The sequence below is a fragment of the Rhopalosiphum maidis genome, chromosome 3 (genome assembly GCF_003676215.2).
Source record: "Rhopalosiphum maidis isolate BTI-1 chromosome 3, ASM367621v3, whole genome shotgun sequence".
NCBI classification, from domain to species: domain Eukaryota; kingdom Metazoa; phylum Arthropoda; class Insecta; order Hemiptera; family Aphididae; genus Rhopalosiphum; species Rhopalosiphum maidis.
Window position 1 is genome coordinate 24,326,439 of NC_040879.1, and position 18,169 is coordinate 24,344,607.

The 18,169-nt window shown below is 27.3% G+C and overlaps 1 protein-coding gene across 1 annotated transcript; it reads left to right on the forward strand.

Moving 5' to 3' along the window:
* Positions 1-345: 345 nt before the first annotated feature.
* LOC113557860 (sentrin-specific protease 1-like) lies at positions 346-4,588 on the forward strand. Its single transcript, XM_026963401.1, has 2 exons — positions 346-845; positions 3,944-4,588. The coding sequence occupies exon 2, from the start codon at positions 3,959-3,961 to the stop codon at positions 4,586-4,588; it is 630 nt and encodes a 209-aa protein (XP_026819202.1). The 5' UTR covers positions 346-845; positions 3,944-3,958.
* Positions 4,589-18,169: the final 13,581 nt, after the last annotated feature.

Here is an 18,169-nt window from a genome sequence, read left to right on the forward strand (position 1 = left end):
CGCACATTACGCAGATTGAAATAATATAATTACAATTATATTATTATTATCATTATTACTGGGTAAAGGTATTATGCTAAGGACAGTGCTTGGACTCGTACATATGCTCCTTGGAAATTCATATAACAGATTACGGGTTAACAAAAACTCTATCAGCTGATCGATCGTCATTACTCATTTCCATGTCGTCCCGAGATAGGAGCGTTTTTTAACGCGTTTATCTAGTTGCACTCAACGACGTCCATTCGCGCTGCGTGTACACGTCGTTGTCGAACGTAACGTAAAAACGGCGGTCGAACACTACGGGCTATTATAGTAACTATAGCTGTAGCTGTTATTGCCGCTATCGGCGAACGTCCACAGGTAGCACTGCTTCCATTCGCCACCATTCCTCGCTAATTGCCAGTTGTCGCGGTTTTTATCTTTTCTATTATCTCATCATAAATTAATAAAAGTGCGTTTAATGTATATACTTGTACCTACGATTTCCTCGGTTCTGATTTATTCTGTGTAATAAACTGACAACCGTGTTCTCCCGTATCACCGGCGGCGCCACCTCGAGCCTGCCGATTGCGATCCCGTGTGTTCTGTAATTGTTCGTTGTAGTTGAAAATAATTTTCATTGCGTTTCTTAACGACAAAGGGTCCGGACAGGTTCGTCATAACGCGGCTGGAGCGGTGTTTGTGCGGAAAATCGACGCGGAGAAAGACGCGTGACTCAGTAGCAGTTTTGGACGCCCAATCGCGCGGGTCGACATATTCGATCATTATCATTTTTCGGAATACGGGACGAATGCTCACCACTCTGCTGGTTGCTGCAATCAGGCTTCAGTAGACAATAACTAGTGAGTATCAAGTAGAGTGCAAATATTCTATTTGCACGACGCGAAGTCTAAGTAAAACAAAACAAATATATTTCTTGATAAGCTGTTGCGTTAACGTTAGTAGGTAGTAATTGTTTTATTAAATTAAATTAAGTGTTTGTAACTTATATTTTATTTTAAAAGATTAATAAATTTAAATAATTGTTGTAAATTGAGGATTTAATTTCTGGAGGAATATTTAAATTACCTACGGTTTAATGATTTAAATGTAAATGATATTATGTTAGATATCATAAATAATCCAATTAAACAATTGCGATATAGTAGGTATATTATTAAATAAAAATATAAATATATACCAACTACCTAAGTACAATACTCATGTTACATTTTTATGTTCTATTCCAGTACAATAACTAGAGGAACAGCAGCCTAGGAAGCCTTTTTCTCCTATTTCTTTTTAACTCACAATCTTCCAAAACAAAATTTGGTGGAAATGTAACTAACGATTTTTAATGACACATTGGGGATAATCCAGTACAATTTGTATTCTTAATTTTTCTCTGTATATTTTTAATAAGCTCACTTTATGTAGCTATACTATTTAAACTGCTTAGAACAGTTTTTATTCTTAAAAATTTCATATTTTATGGTATCTTGAAATACCATATAGTTTGTTTTCAAAATCTGGTTTATATTTAAAAGCACTTTAATTTATATCATCCATTACATCTTAATTTTGGGACAAAAAATTTAATAACTTTAACATTCAATAAAAATTGATTTTGGTGCATTATTAAGCAGTGTATAAAACTGGGTCTTGAAATTAATAATAGCATAAATATTATGTTAATAAATTAATAAAGTAAATTTCAGAGTAAATGTATAAAATGATTGTTATATTTATTTTATAAATAATATATCTACCCGAGTATCTACCTACAAATCTATCAGAGAATTGTAAATTGCCTAGATAATTCACATTCAGGTAGAGTAATTATTAAGGCATATTTATTCCGATAACAGTAAACATATTTTAGAACAAGGGATGCTGTAGCATCTCAGTTGATCCTCGCCTGTGCTTCAGTGTAAGTACTCTTAACAATTGCATTTGTATTGTATTTTTGAATTTTAGTATTAACATTTTGCTTATGTGATTATTTTTATCCTTTGAATGGACAATTGACATATAATGTTAATTATAACTAGGTATGAAGATTAACTATTTGTTCTAACAATTCTTATTTAATGTAATTTTTCCTTTTTAATATGACATAAATTTAGTTTTTAAAGGGCATTGTAACTTGTGCCAAATATTCTTTATAATCTATTATTTGATTTAATTATTGTATACAATTAATATAAAAATATAACATTTGAAATCATTTTAATATTTGATTTTTGAGACTACTGTTTTTAGCAAATTTTTTCAAGTATTTTTTTTTTACTTTGTTACCTAGAAAAATACATAAGTCTCATGTTAAAAACTAATTAAAGAACAAAAATTAAGTTAAAATTAAATTTACTTTACTATTTACGAGAATAACATTGGGTATTTTTACATATATTGTAAACAGTGTATCCTCCTGGACCTAAAAATGTTCTTTATAACATAATAACAAAAAAATATTAAAAAAATACATAAATAAAATTAATAATAAACAATTAACATAATACATATAGTATGTAAATAATAAAAAAATAATCAGAAATGATGTCACTAAGAATATAATGTTTGTCTTTTTTTAACTATACTCATGACATGTATCATCATTCTAATGAAAATTTTAATTTTGTCATTATCTTTTGATCTTTTAGAGGTGATAAAAAATTGGCTATCTTTTATTAATAATAGTTAATATTTTTTTAAATATTTTATTGTTGTTTTTTTTTTAATTACATTTTTATTATATACTTATTACTTTATTAGTATATTTTTGTAATTGAACTAATCTTAACTAGTCTTGTTTATGATGCTTTTATTCTTAACATAAAACATAAAACAAAAATATAATAATATTAAACAAAAAAATCAAATAACATTTGAAATTATAATAATTTTAAACATAAGTATTTTATTATGTTTAAATGTCCACAGACCATAAATATTTTTATAATTTGTGACCTGGACTATATCTACAGAAATAGAGCATACTATCTCTGAGTAACTTCTACATATATTTGAATTAGCTTTACGGAACCATGAAATAAATAAGGGTACTGTACCATCAACTACTTAATAACTTTTAATTGTTATCTATCCAAGTAATCTTGATTTGATAACTTACTTATATATTAAATTCATAACTGCATTAGAGCTAAGAAAAAAAAATTTATAAGTATAAATGCTTTTTTTTATTTATGTATTTTTAAGTTCTAAACCATGATAAAATCACAATTCATCAATTTGACTTCAATTATTATTAAATTAGTTATTTATTAGTTAATATATTTTTTACATTTATATAGGTAGTTTAATTACATTTATAAAAATATAAATTTTGTTATTGTGGAAAAATAATTTTACACTTATAATATCTTTAACAATACTTTAGTTGTGTTTATTTTGTTAATTTATAACAACAATACATTTAATTAGCTCTCATTTATGCAACTATTGTAGTAATATTTTTATATTTTTAATTTTTACATCAAAACTAATTACATTTTTTAACCAAAAAAATAAAATAAATCCACAATGCGTATAACATATGTATTTACTATTGACTATAGAAGTATGGTGATTGAAGAGTATTTTTCAAAAATATTCTATTAAAGTAATATTTGGTCCTCATAATATGTTGGTGAATAACAACAAGTGGATTTACATTATGTCTTTATTTTGAAGTATTGTAGTTTTGTAGTAGATATTTCCTGATTTTTATTTAAAAATTATGATGTTATCAAAAGTCTAGATTCATTATATCGTATTTTACTGTTCTAGTTAACTACATTCTTACATGTAATTTAACTCACATATTCTTAGGCTGTTTTGAAATAATTGTTATAAAAATGATTATGTATTAATCAATAATTTAGATATTAATAATGACTTTAGTTTAAAGATGTACCTATGAAAAAGGCTATATTTTATATTAACTATTTTTTTATTATTCTAGGTTGAAAATAGAAGTATGGATTCCGATGATGATCAACTCGATAATATTTATCAAAATATATGTCCTATTGTATCTGATAAAGGACTAGACTTGTATATGGAGCTAATCACACGACGTTCCCCCTATTTTGTGTATGCTTTCAAAACAGGATTTTATTTAGATCTATATCAAAAAGGATATGATGGAGTTAAGGATATTACAAATTATGTTGATATATTCTCAAAAAGAAAACTATTTATCCCTATTTGTATGGGAGAAATAAAAGAAGAATGTTTTAACCTACAGGTGTGGTCTTTGGTTTATGTTGATTTTATACATAAATTTATTAAATATTATGATAGCTCCGGAGAACAAGGTACGGAATGCTTAAAATTAATAATGAATTACTTGGTACAAGAAATACTTGAAAAAAAAAAAAGAAAGAAAAAAATTTTTAATCCAAATGGTTGGTCATTAATAAATGTGAAGGATTGCCCACAGCAAGAGCATCATTATGATAACTCAATATATATTTGTATGTTTGCCGAATACTTATCAAGAGATGCTCCATTAGACTTTTCAAAAAGAGAAGTGCAACAATTCTGTGAACAACTTGAAGAGGAAATTGGTATTGATCATTTAACAAAACTTGTACAAGTAACTTAACTACAGTAACAATAATTACATGATACGTATTTTCTCAAAGTTTTTCAAATCTATATTGTCAAATGTAGAACTTTACTTTTTAAGTATTTAAGTTTTATTTAAAATTTTAAAATTAAGTATTTTAATTTCACAATTAGTAAATTACTAATTTATTATATTTTATTATTATATAGTTAAGTGTATTTGTTAATTATTCTAACAATTTATTATTATATAGATATTAAAATAATTAGTTAATTTGGTTAAATAAACATAATATTATGCTACTAAACTATTCTGAGTCAGCATAAATATATATATATATAAAATAAAATTGTATGTATTAATGTACCTAGTTGGAATCACCTAGCGTTTATGGACACATGATATTGACATATTGTATGTTTATGAGTTTTTAACCTTATCATATTTTTGACTCCATAGTAAAGACAATGGAATCATGTCTGATAAATCATACATTTTAAATTACTAGTAGGTAAATATGCTTTTACTATTAAAACGAGCATTATATTAATTTTAATATGTTTATCAATTAGATCCCAAGGGGAGAATATATATTTGATAATCACTAATCTTAAAAACTGTAGATATTATATTATAACGATAAACGAGTATTATAGTAAATCATTTTATAGTTTATATATAAATTAACAAAAAAGTTATAAATATATTATAAAATGACACCATATCTCAGTATTTTGTTTCTGATGAAGTGATAAAAAAATTCATTAGATTTCACAACATTTTTTTTTAATGTATCATAATGATATATGTTATTATTATTTTTTTGTGTCTAGTGACACATTTTGAGGCAGTATAAATGGTTTGATTTTCAGCTTCAGCAAGTTTTCACAAGTAAAAAATTCCCAGTGTTTTTCTTAATAATTGGGATAAACAAACAAACAACGTTTAGAGGTTCATTAAATTCTTTAACATGATCAATGATCGACGTTCTAAGTACATATTTCTACTCAATACAAATATTTTTACATATAATTTGAATATATTTTTTGAAATTTTTCTCTTAAATTACTCATATTGATTTGATATAAGTAAAATCATTCATTTCTCAATGCATGTCTTACAAGTAATATTAATAACAAACTTCCAAACAGGTTTTAAATTTGATTTTGAAAAATAAAAAGTATTTGCTTTGTTCATATTCATCAAGAGGATCTTTATCTAGGAATAATTTTGCTGATGGTCGACAGTCGAACTCCAGATTGAATTGACAAATTAGGTTTGATCAATCTATGATAGAATTTTATTTTAGTATATTATAATATTGTAGATAGATGCTTGGACTAAATGATATTGTTGTAAAAAGATTTTTTACATGGCATTGTTTGGAAAAATAAATTAATAAAATGAAACCAATCACTTATTTTAAAAAATAAATAAATTTACTACCTTTCTAATAATTTATTTAAGAATTGACCCAGGTTTTCAATACTTTTCATAATTAGTTGTGTATCTAAGCATTCTAAGCATCAAGCCAGTAGCAATATATTACTAGAGCTTATGTAATGCAATTTTTAATCTAAGTTTGATTGTTATAGAACATATTAAAGTACACTGCATATATATATTATAAATATTAATTGTAATATACTGTAACAATAATTAGGTGTACAATTTATAACTGTTTTTTCGTCATAATATTTATCATAAATAGAGATGATCTTAAAGGGCTTAGAAAAAAAGAAAAAGAATAACTATGTAAAATCTAAGAATAATAAATGCATGTTATGTTAAGTTGTTAAGTTTATGCTTTACACCCAGGGGGGCTCCAAGACTTGGTTGTACCACTTGTATAACTAAGTCATACATTTCACAAAACGCTATAACAAAAAAATAAAAATATAAAAACGCACTTGACTGTTTAATCGTTAATAATGATTCTGTGCTAGTATTTATACAAGCTGATTGTTTTTCTACAATCAAAAATAAATTTGCCTCCAGAAGAGTTTTGGAAACTGTGTTCGCAAGAAAAATTTGCAACATTACGGAATTTTTCTCTTGAAATTTTTTCATTATTTGGAAGTACATATATTTGTGAATCGGCATTTTCTAAAATAAATTTAATAAAGTCTAAATCAAGAAACCGTATTCACGATTCGTCTTTAGAATCGTACATCAGATTAGCCACTACGGGGTGTTCATATGAAATTTTTTAAATTTGCTACTGAAAAACAATGCCAATCATCACATTAATAATTAATAATTATAAAAAACATAGAGTACATTATATAAAATAAAATATAAATAAGTATAATAATATAATTTTTTTCTTCTGGCGGCCTATTTATTAAGGTCTAATTTGTCTGGCGGTATTTTTATGAAAGTGTAAATTGGCCCGCTAACTACAAAAGGTTGGACCACCCTGCCCTATGATCTTACCTCTAAATTTTAGAAGAAATCATTTCACTCTAATTTGAGAAATCAGTATAGTTATAATCATTATCCTGAAATTCTGAACATAAAATTTGTAATTTTACGCGAAGGGTACATCTTCATAATTTTTAAACTATAAATGTTTGATTTAATTGTAAATAATTAGTATTAAAAAATATGACACAAAAATTAATTTGGCTCGAGTTAAGAATTATTAATAAATTAGTCCAAATGCATACAAATTAATAAATAAAATATACAAAAACTATAATTTTATAATATTTTACAGTCAATATAAATTTTTAAGTTTATAAAACTGGCTAAGTTCACTTAAATAATTAATTAATTCGTTAGATATTTTGATATTCTTATAATTTGTAAAATCTGCAAATCATATTATTTAAAAAAATAATTGTAGTTTTATGTATTAGAAAAAAATGTAATTAATAAACATGACATACGAGCACTTGTATATTTTTTGTTATAAATTTATGGCCCAATCTACAGATGAACTTTAAAATTTAAAATTTAATTTGTCGTCCAATCTCAAAGCAGTAAAAAGTAAGCAAATATTTTATAAGCAGCAGGTCGATAAAATGTGGCCTAATACCGAAGGCCCAGTATTTTTAACTTTTAGTTATTCGTCTACCAGGGCCTACCGATAATTAGTGCCCATAATATCACAACAAAAACACTTCGTCAAACAACGTGTGAAAAACAACAGTTCTTTAAGCATTATAAAGATGTGTTATCATAAATAAATGATAAGTTAATTGATTTAAAGTACACTTATTAGTTATTATGTTTCAATAATTTATTTACCTGGCGAGAAATTATTTTGAGTAGAATTGTAAATTGTCTATTCTAATATTTTAAATATTTATGAACTTCTAATGGCTTTTAGATTCTGAACGGAGTGATGAATGTATTGATTTTACAATGATGTGTTATTTTTCGTGTCTGTCATCACGTTTTAGAGTAGAAACCTTTGATTTTTGACTTCAGTCCCTCTTTGAAAAGGAAAATTCATCTATTTGGTACTTCGAGGAAGGGATTATTTTATTTTGCTATAATCCAAAAATAAATCATTATAATACTTGAAATTTGCACCAAATGTTTATACTAGCGTTTCTATTTACGATTAAATTTTCAAAACATTTTGACTAATTTTAGGCTATTTATAACCGATTGAAATTTTCGACTTGTCTAAGATTTTTTTTTTTAAATGACTATAAAAAAAATTGACTATCCAAAAAATCTTTACAATTTAATACAAGGTTTATAATAAGTATTTCTTATTGTAGAAAAAAAATCAAAAATCGTGTGTCACGTTAGACAATCCAAATGTTTATAAAATATGTCAAAATCGCGAAAGTTTGGAAGGGTCTTATAGGGCATTACATTCATACAGCCCTAGTAATGATGAACGTCTTAAGTCTTTATCTTTTTTCTATATCAAATATTAAAAATTCGATTTTTAAATTTCGTTGAAAATATGTACTTCTGGCAACGAAACACACAAACAAGTCCGACAGCACTCATATTTATAACCACTAACCAGGACTCGTGAGCATGCATTTACATGCATTTTTTGTTAGTTTGTTACACAGGAAAACTTGCTAACTGAGATACAAATCAATTTCATAACAATAGTAATTATTATATAAAGTTTAATAGTGCATGTTTTTGCATATTATGGGTGTAAAGGCATATTTGTCGTATAGTAGTTTTTTTAGAGTTATTGGCGCATATTATTACATAAAAAAATATTTTATTTATTTATTTAAATATTTTGGTTCTTTTTTGTTTCTTATTTTAATTAATTTTGACTATTTTAAAATGTATAAAAATTAAAAGGAATAAAATACTTTTAAAACGAATTGATCTACATAATATTGCATTTATCCAAACTTTTTAGTGCATTTTTTAATGCTTATTTTGCCAATGTTTAGAGCATGGATGAATTCGTGCATTTTTAGAACTTACGAACAACCACTTGTGTACTGATGTCAATTTGTGTGTCGTAGCTACAAGGGTCCCATGCAGACGAGCGCGCGTTAATCGTTCGACCGACAACGCATTGTGTAGTTGTAGTATATAATATAATATTATTAAAGCCGTTGAAAAAGTGAGCGTGAGTTTCCCAAACGCTTTATGTAATTATTCAACATGAACTACGGCTAAGATTCTTGGAAATCAGTACCAAAACTCCGATTTTAATTTTTAAAAACATATTTGAATTCCTTTACTTCTTTACTAGGTAATGTAGGAAATTAATTTTTGATTTTTTTGTATTGTTTAATAAATTACTATAGTAACAAATAAATTATATGTACATATATTTTTTTTTTCAAAATTCACATTACTTTCGAGTTACTAAAAAAAATATTTTAAATCCATTTCCTACATAACCTAATAAAATCCTAATTTAAATTTGATCTAAGGTCGTAACCTAAGAATATTTTTGGAAATATTTCATCAATTTTAGCTGTATTTAAACATCATATTTCAAACGTTTTAATAGAATATAAATCCGGACTCTATAGTTATAACTAAGTACACATTTAAAAGTAAGATTTTACCATATTTCTCTATTTATTCGAAATTGGATTTTCATATTAAAAAATACTCTCATTTACTTTCACGTGGTTATTATACAAGTATTTATACTTAATGATATAAGAAGTAGTTAAAAAATATTTGATTATTTTAGTTCGACTCGTCACTAATTATTGCCTTATTGGTGATCTGTAAGCAGATCTGTAAGATTGTGTCCCACACGCATGCAATTAACGTCGTAAGTGATTTTCCGATTTTTACAACTTTGATGGAGTTAATGCTGTGTTTTTATTATTTATGATGAATAGTTTCAATTTTCAAGTTAAAAATGAAACAAATCAATAGAAACGATATTTGAAATGTTCAAAAGACGTGGTACATGCATTTTATCAAAATAGAGAAGCAGAACACAAATATTTTACTCTTATTTTTAAACTAAACTACTAAAGATGCCCCCATCTTGGAGCTACCTTAATTAAAGATATTTTTAACATTTTTAATTTTTTCCTAAAAATATAAATACCGATAAAATTGCATAGCTGATAGCTCAGTCAAAAATATTAAACAATAATATATTACAAGCTCGACAAATCAGAAGGTTGTAAATTTAGCACTATTGATTTGCCTGTATATTATGTACCTAAATGTACAGCATAGTTATTATTTGTATTTTTCTTTTATGTCTTTCTTACATGATGTTTATTAATTTTGCTATTATCTAATCACTTTATCATCCGTGAACAACAACATCTTTGTATTATTATATAATACTTATATGTAACACAACTAAGATCCATTTATAATAATAAGAAAAAAAAATACTTAAATATAAGTTGTTCATATATCAATTGAAAAAATATCCAAAACATATGATCACAATTTTTTTATACAATATATCAATATACAATTATATAATGATACGTTCAGCTAATCAGTTTTATAATACTGCCCATGTGCCCATGTTTTATCGTGTTAATTGTAACGCTTTTTTTCTCCAGATTTATGAGATTTTTTAGATTCTGAAAGGAGTGATGTGTTTTTTTTATTTTTGTGTGTCATCATCACGTTTTGGAATAGTAATAGTGCTTTGATTTTTGATTTCAACCCTTTTTGAAAAGGAAATTGAATCTAGTTAGTACATTGGAAGGTCAAAAGTGAAAAATTTCTAGTAGTTTTCAAAAGTGTCAAGATAAACTCTGAAAACGGAAAAACGGGGATTTCTACGGATAACCACTTTTCGACAAAGTCGATTTTTTGATATTGCTCTAACATAAAAACAAATCATTGAAAATACTTGAAGTTTTCACCAAATATTTATATTAGCGTTATCTATTTACGATTAAATTTTCAAAATATTTAGAATTTTTTTAAACTTTTTATAGACCATTGAAATTTTTGATTTTTCTAAATTGTTTTTCTTGAAATGCCGATAAAAAAAATTTGACTTTCCAAAAAATCTTTAAAATTTAATACAAGGTTTATTATAAGTTGTACTTACCGTAATAAAAAAAAAATCACAATTTTTGCTTATAAGCATTAAAAGTTCAAATGTTTACGAAATATATCAAAATCGCGGAAATTTGCAAGAAATTTTGAAGTTGAAAATTCATAAAAAATTTTGTGATTTATACCTAAGGTTAAATAACCTAATACAAGGGTATTCATAAGTTTTCCTTCAAGTAACTGTATAAAAAATATTCCAGTGTTAATATAGAAAAAAATTTATGAGCGTATGAAATTTAATTTTTTACGAAATCGCATGAAATAACGATGCATTACAATTTAAATATAAATAATAATATAGTTTATCCTACTAATTATCATTGACTGACAAATCATCTCCGTTCAGAATCGTTTTTCGTATACAATGATACCTGTCATTGCATTCAAATTTAACACATCCATTATAGTGACCAGTGACCAACTCTCCATCTCTACTATACAGCAGAGCAATACCTATATAACCTGCCTTTTTTTTTTTTTTATTGTGTTTGTGTGATTTCGTGTACAATTTTATATAAAGTATACGATTTCTCAATTCTCGCCAAGTAAATAAATTATTGAAACAAATGAAGTATACTTTAAATAAATTTACTTAGCATCATTTTATGATATTATATATCACATCTTTATAGACTTATAGTGCTTACAGAACTGTTTTTGTTTTTACTTAGCCGTTTCAACGCGTAGTTTTACAAGTGTTTTGTTGTAATATCAGTGATACACCAATTTTTCCATCACTAAGTTTTTGTTTTAATTTTTCCTTTCTATGATTATTATACATACATTTTTTTATATTCATCAACAATTCGTGATGCAACGACGATAGTCGATAACGAAATTAAACAATCAAACAAATATAATTAATACTCGAATGTGAGATAGCAATAATGAAATGCGTCGTATTGGAGTGAGGGGTGAACCGGAAGGTCCCGCAACGCGAGAGGCGGCCGCCGTGATTCATTATAATTTCTCATTAAAAAGTTTGCACGTTTCATTTATTAACTTAATTTTCAACTGTGTGTATAATTTTTCTGATTTTTTTACAACTTATTAGGTATTAATTGACTCAGTAGATGATTAGTTTTGGTTAAAAAACATCAAAATTTATACTGTTTAAATGGGCAACTCCTGCTTGGACATAGTTGGCGCCGTGTAACTCCTACAACATATGGCGGTTGGTTACGACGACTCGCGCCGGTATGGGATGAGGACAGGCACGTATACAAAAAAACATTTCGGGGGGGGGGGGAATTTACAAAGTTTAACAATACAACATAATAAAACAACTTTTACCTCATTACTCGAAAATATTTCGCGGTCGGGGGGGGAGGTTGAACCCCTTTCCCCTCCCCATATATACGTGCCAGGATGAGGGTGACAATATAATCTACCAATTATAGCATAACACAGTATATAGCCATTTAGGTGTAGCCATTCAGTATAATAAAAAGATCTATACAGTGTCCCGCGAGGATTTACCAATTGCGATATCTCCTGAAATAATGGAGATATCATAATTCTGGTTTTTTAATAAGATTCACAGGCACAAGAACTACAAATATTTTATGTTTAAAAAAAACTGCGAATTATTTAATACAATAGTGTCATAGTGGTATCATTGTATCAAACATGTGGCCCGCGTGCTCGTATGGCTGGCGAACGGGCTGCAGTGTGGCTTGCAATAAACGTCATATTTTATTTCTTAACTAGAAAAAATATTAAAAATCAGGAAATTGATAAAATTAAAATGTTAAAACGTCAATATTTTTAGAAAAAAAACTCTACAAAATTTTTTTTTTAAATAGTTAAATAAAAAAATACATTTTTAACTTTTTTACCAAAACATAAAAATAAATTAAAACATGAAATATTTGTAGTTCTTGTTCCTGTGAATCTTATTAAAAAACCAGAATTATGATATCTCCATTATTTCAGGAGATATCGCAATGGGTAAATCCTCGCGGGACATCCTGTTTAGTAAATAAAATAAACAGCGACCGACAAGACGTCTCTTGACGGGCACGCATTTACAAATGGTAATTAATTATACTGAACCAACAATGATAATAATCGGCGGCGGCGACTCGTACGCGGCTGTTGGTTGTTGATGGCGAGGGCACCGAACATCCGCACCGCACACGATACAGCTGATCGGCATCGGGCAATGACCCGTACGGTCGATATAGATATCAATATAATATGTGTGTCGCACACGCACCGACGGTTTTTAATATATTATAATAATTAAGAAAGGGCGCATTGTACGGCGCGTCCGTTGGCGAATTCGCGAAAACGCACAATAAATACGGCGTATTCGCTGCCACACTACCTAACAATACACAAACGAATTACAGCATATAAATATATAATTAATTATAGTGCCGGTGCCCGTTCGGCTCAGAGTACAAAACCACGTGTTATGCTAATAACTAACAAGCAACGCGGTGGCGGATCACGCACAATTACGGTATCGAACCTGCAAAGATTGTCGTTTTATACAACGGTCCGACACGAAAATCCGGCAAGGTCGACGGCAAAGGTCGCACAAACGACTGTATCACACAATAAACGTGGGCGATGACACTCGACCCACGCAGCGGTGCGTCAGCATCCAACACGGAGCACGCAACCGAAAAACAACTAGACTGATATGGATTTCGCCAGCAAAAGCCGAGCCGTCGTGTATATTGACATGACGAGACAGAGGGGATCGAAAGTTCTCGATCGCGTTATCGCCACATACCGATTCGCGAGTCCGGAGTACCGAAGAAGGCGGCCGTTTGCATAGAGATAATAATATATACACTGTCGTGCCGCCTCTTCTTTTATTTTTACTTAGATACCCAAATATTTAGATATTTTACATAATTTAATGAGCGAAACAAAGTATTATACATCTTTCTTCGAATGAAAACTAATTGTTGCGCCACGACCGCTCCAAACGAGGACGGCGGTTGTCGGCCGCGACTTGTGAGGTGCTGGAATAGTGGAATATAAGGATTACCGTGGGTAGATAGGCCTACCAGGAAACCGGGCATTTCCCGATGGGCCCCCTTCGTATTTCGGTAATGGGGCCCTTTTTAGACTTCTTTTTTCATGTGTGGTCCCTTTTTAAAATTTGCTGATATAGGCCAGAAATGGCCTATCCACCTATGTTCATTAACGACAGTGCATATTACATATAGACAGAATAATAATAAAAAGACAAGAATATTTTTATTTTTAAATAATTTTATTTGTAGGTACTTATTGAAAGCGGCTTGATATATTTTATTCCAAAACATGATTTTAATTCGTTTACAATAATCGACTATGATAATAATAGGTATTTGTCGAAAAACAATATTTATAATAAACTTGATATATTTGTGACTTACCAGCTATTTTCATTCAAATATCGATTATGATATAGAACAATAAATATTTGTTTATAATAAATAATATATTAAATCCGTGGTTACAAAAAATGTTATTATTTTAAAATTAGTCGAATTATTTAAGTTTGATTAAATAATTATAACAAATAAAGGTAGGCAAGTAGGTATCGCTTTGCAGCTGTATAGTAGAGATGGAGAGAGTAGGTCATTATGATGGATGTGTTAAATTTGTATATGAAAACGATTCTGAATGGAGATCATTTGTCAGTCTATGATAATTAGAAATGTTCAATTTTGTAGAGTTAAATAATTAATAATAATAATAATAACATGAACAATCTTACAATCAATCATAGGTAAATTCATTAATTATTTACTCGAAAATAAAACCATTAAAATATTTTATAATTTAATTGATTCTAATTAAAGTATTAAAGTATTAAACCAGATCGCTTAATACTAAATTATTTCTTATACCTATTTTATAATTTATTACTTTATTACTTTATTATTATAGTATATAAAATAAATCTAAATATAGCTAATAACAATGTACAATTGACATGGTCTTAACAAAACTGAACGTATTGACAGTCATGACCAAAATACCAAACGCTAATAATTAATAATATTTAGCGTTATTATTTTATTAATGAAATAAGATATTTTAACAACAGTTGTTTTAAACCAAACTACAAATGTTGCGAATTCGTTTAGAAAATGTGTATTTAATTATAAATAACTTTAACACTGTTTTTTGGTTGGGGGAGTCATCAAAAGCTATGCATTTTTCCAGATTACTCAACACCCGTATTAACCAATATTAACCCGAATAATAACGGTTTTGAAAACCCAAATGTTTGTTTAAATTTTTTATTCCGGTGTTTGAACACCCGAATACATCCAGTACCCGAAACCCGAAATCCGAATAAATGATTCGGATGCTAAGCCGTGATAAAAACACAGTTGTATATTCATACATATAATTTATATTATTCAATTACCTTTTGAACTTGGATTTTTTTTATTTTTATTAAAAAAAAACGTTTAATAAGTTTTTTGAAAATTGGCAAAGCTATGTTTTTATAAAATAATTTGGCGCTTATAGTGTCCTTAATACGGTTTTCTAGAATCTGTATTAAATAAAATATTTAAAGTATATGTATTATATATTAATAAACTTAATAATGAACCAAACACAATTTATTAATATAACAGTGTCTATCTAATTATAAATATCTACATTTCAAAATACTTTTAATATTCTTTGTAGAATCACAAATTACAAACGCTATATCTACCAGTTTCAGTCTTTTTAACATCATAATTAGCGGCTTGTAACAGTTTCCAAATTTTCAATTTTACGAAAATTCTCTATAGTATAATTGTTAACTAATAATTTGTTTTATATTATTTAAACAGTTTTTAAATAAAGTATATTTTAAAGTAATTTTAATACTCATAAAAACACAGTTGTATATTCATACATATCATTCGTATTATTCAATTACCTTTTGAACTACGTGATGTTTTAATATTACGAATAATACATGAACAATGGTTGTAAATTGTCAAAGCTAACCCTTCCTTAGCTTGGTCTTGGTCAATCACATCGTTGTTGAAGTTTTCAGCAATCTGTATTAAACAAAATATTTTAAGTATATTAATAATGAACCAAACATAATTTATTATTATGATAGTGTTTATCTAATTATAAATATCTATATTTCAAAATACTCTTAATATTCTTTTTAATTATTATTATCATATACCTACGCATTAACAATATTCATTATCTAATTTCGTTTTAATTGAAGATACGTCTGCAATTGTCTTATATTTGTATAATTAATTAGTTTTAATATTAATTATAGTTATAAGTATCATATAAATAGTATATTAATATAAAATATATTAGTCATATTATGAAATATGTGTGTAATAATGCACATAAATCGGTAATTGTCGACATATGCACAAAAAAGACAATTTATAAGAGTATCCTAGTTTCATTATACATAATTACGAATCACATAAGTGAAACAGTTCTGGACGCAAAATTCGTCACGGCTCAGAAACGGTTTAAGTGCTCGAGATTAGGCACTGTAAATGCATTCACATTCTACTATCAAATATCATAATATTATAATATGTATGATATGTTAAATAATCTAACAGGTCTTTGTATAGGAACTTTATACTATTTGAAGTTCCAGTTTACACAAATTTTGATTTTATTTGCTACACGCACATCATCCGCGGTCCAACATAGTCGGATTGTCTACCTGGGAAATTTAGTTTCGTTTAGATATCTGACAATTTAATTTAAGTTTTAACATGTAATTCAACTAACTTTTTCTCCTACAAAACAGCACCAGACTTTCGACGTCAAGAGGTATAACAATCCGCAGTAGGTGGATGACCCAGCACAGGTGTCGACTTGCATCGGTTAAGGACTAATAGCTAGACGCCCAATTACCATTTTTAATATTTATTTGTTTTTTTATTCATTCAAAAAAGAACCGATAGTATGCGACATAATATATAATAGAAATTCCACATCGTTAAATATAATATAATATTATCATTAATAAAATGTGTTGCAAAAATGAAACAACGCGCATTTTAGGGTTAAGATAAATTTATTTTTTTCCCTAATTTATTTCTTCAAAAAAAAAAATAATAATAATAATAAAAAAAGAACGATAAAATTTATAAGTTTAGATGAACACACGATGGTTTCTAACACACAACGACAACAGGCTTCCTTATTGTTTCAACACAGGTTGCAGGACTGTTGACACATATATAGACAGTTTATTCAAACGATAGAACGGATTCCCGCAAGTGACAAAACATAAATATTGGATATGACTATATGAGGACGAAGTATTATAAGATGTATATATATTATATATATATATATATTACTATTAAAATATTTATGTAAAAAAAAAGGGCGAGAGATGTATTCAAATAATTAATTATAAAGAGAAAAAGTGTTCAGAAAATAATAAAAAAAAATAAGGTTAGAGATTAAGTGATTGAAATTTTACAATAATATTATCATAAAAAACAAAAAATGATGTTGACATCTGCAAAATATTACGTAGGTTAAATTATTCATTCATGATCATCAGATACTGATAATTCAGACAACAGGTATAAAACACTAAGCACTCGTTTGATAAAAAATTATATAACATATGCGTGTAATCGCATTTTTGAGTAAAAAAAAAAGAAAATTTTAATGAATATACATATAGATATATTATATGCAGAAGTGCAGTCTGTGTACAAACATATCAGTCATCACAATATCACAGTGATGTATTCAATAAATTCTAGTAAAATTTCAATCAATTTACGAAAAACTAACCATACAAATATGTTCATAAAAAAATCATTGTTAAATAAAAACGATTCATATTGTAATTTTGTCTCCGTCATAAGTTAGGATAGTTTTTATCCCGATTATTGACCTGAATACATTACCTCTTTATTATGTTTAGGCCGTGCGATTATTTAATCGATTATTTGAATAATATAGATTGTTTATAAATGCTAAACAATACTCATATAATTTAGGTCAATGAAGAAAATGAGCTGAGACAACAAAATGTATTAGATATAAAAGTCACGGCACGGATAAAGTACTGTGATCAGAGAACGAATTTATATGTGTTTTAATAAAGATATACTGTTGAATTTATATTTTGTTTGTGTTTATTTAAAGTTTGTTTTACGT

Coding starts and splice junctions, on each gene's coding strand:
- LOC113557860 (XM_026963401.1), top strand. CDS start 3,959: ATGGATTCCGATGATGATCAACTCGATAATATTTATCAAAATATATGT.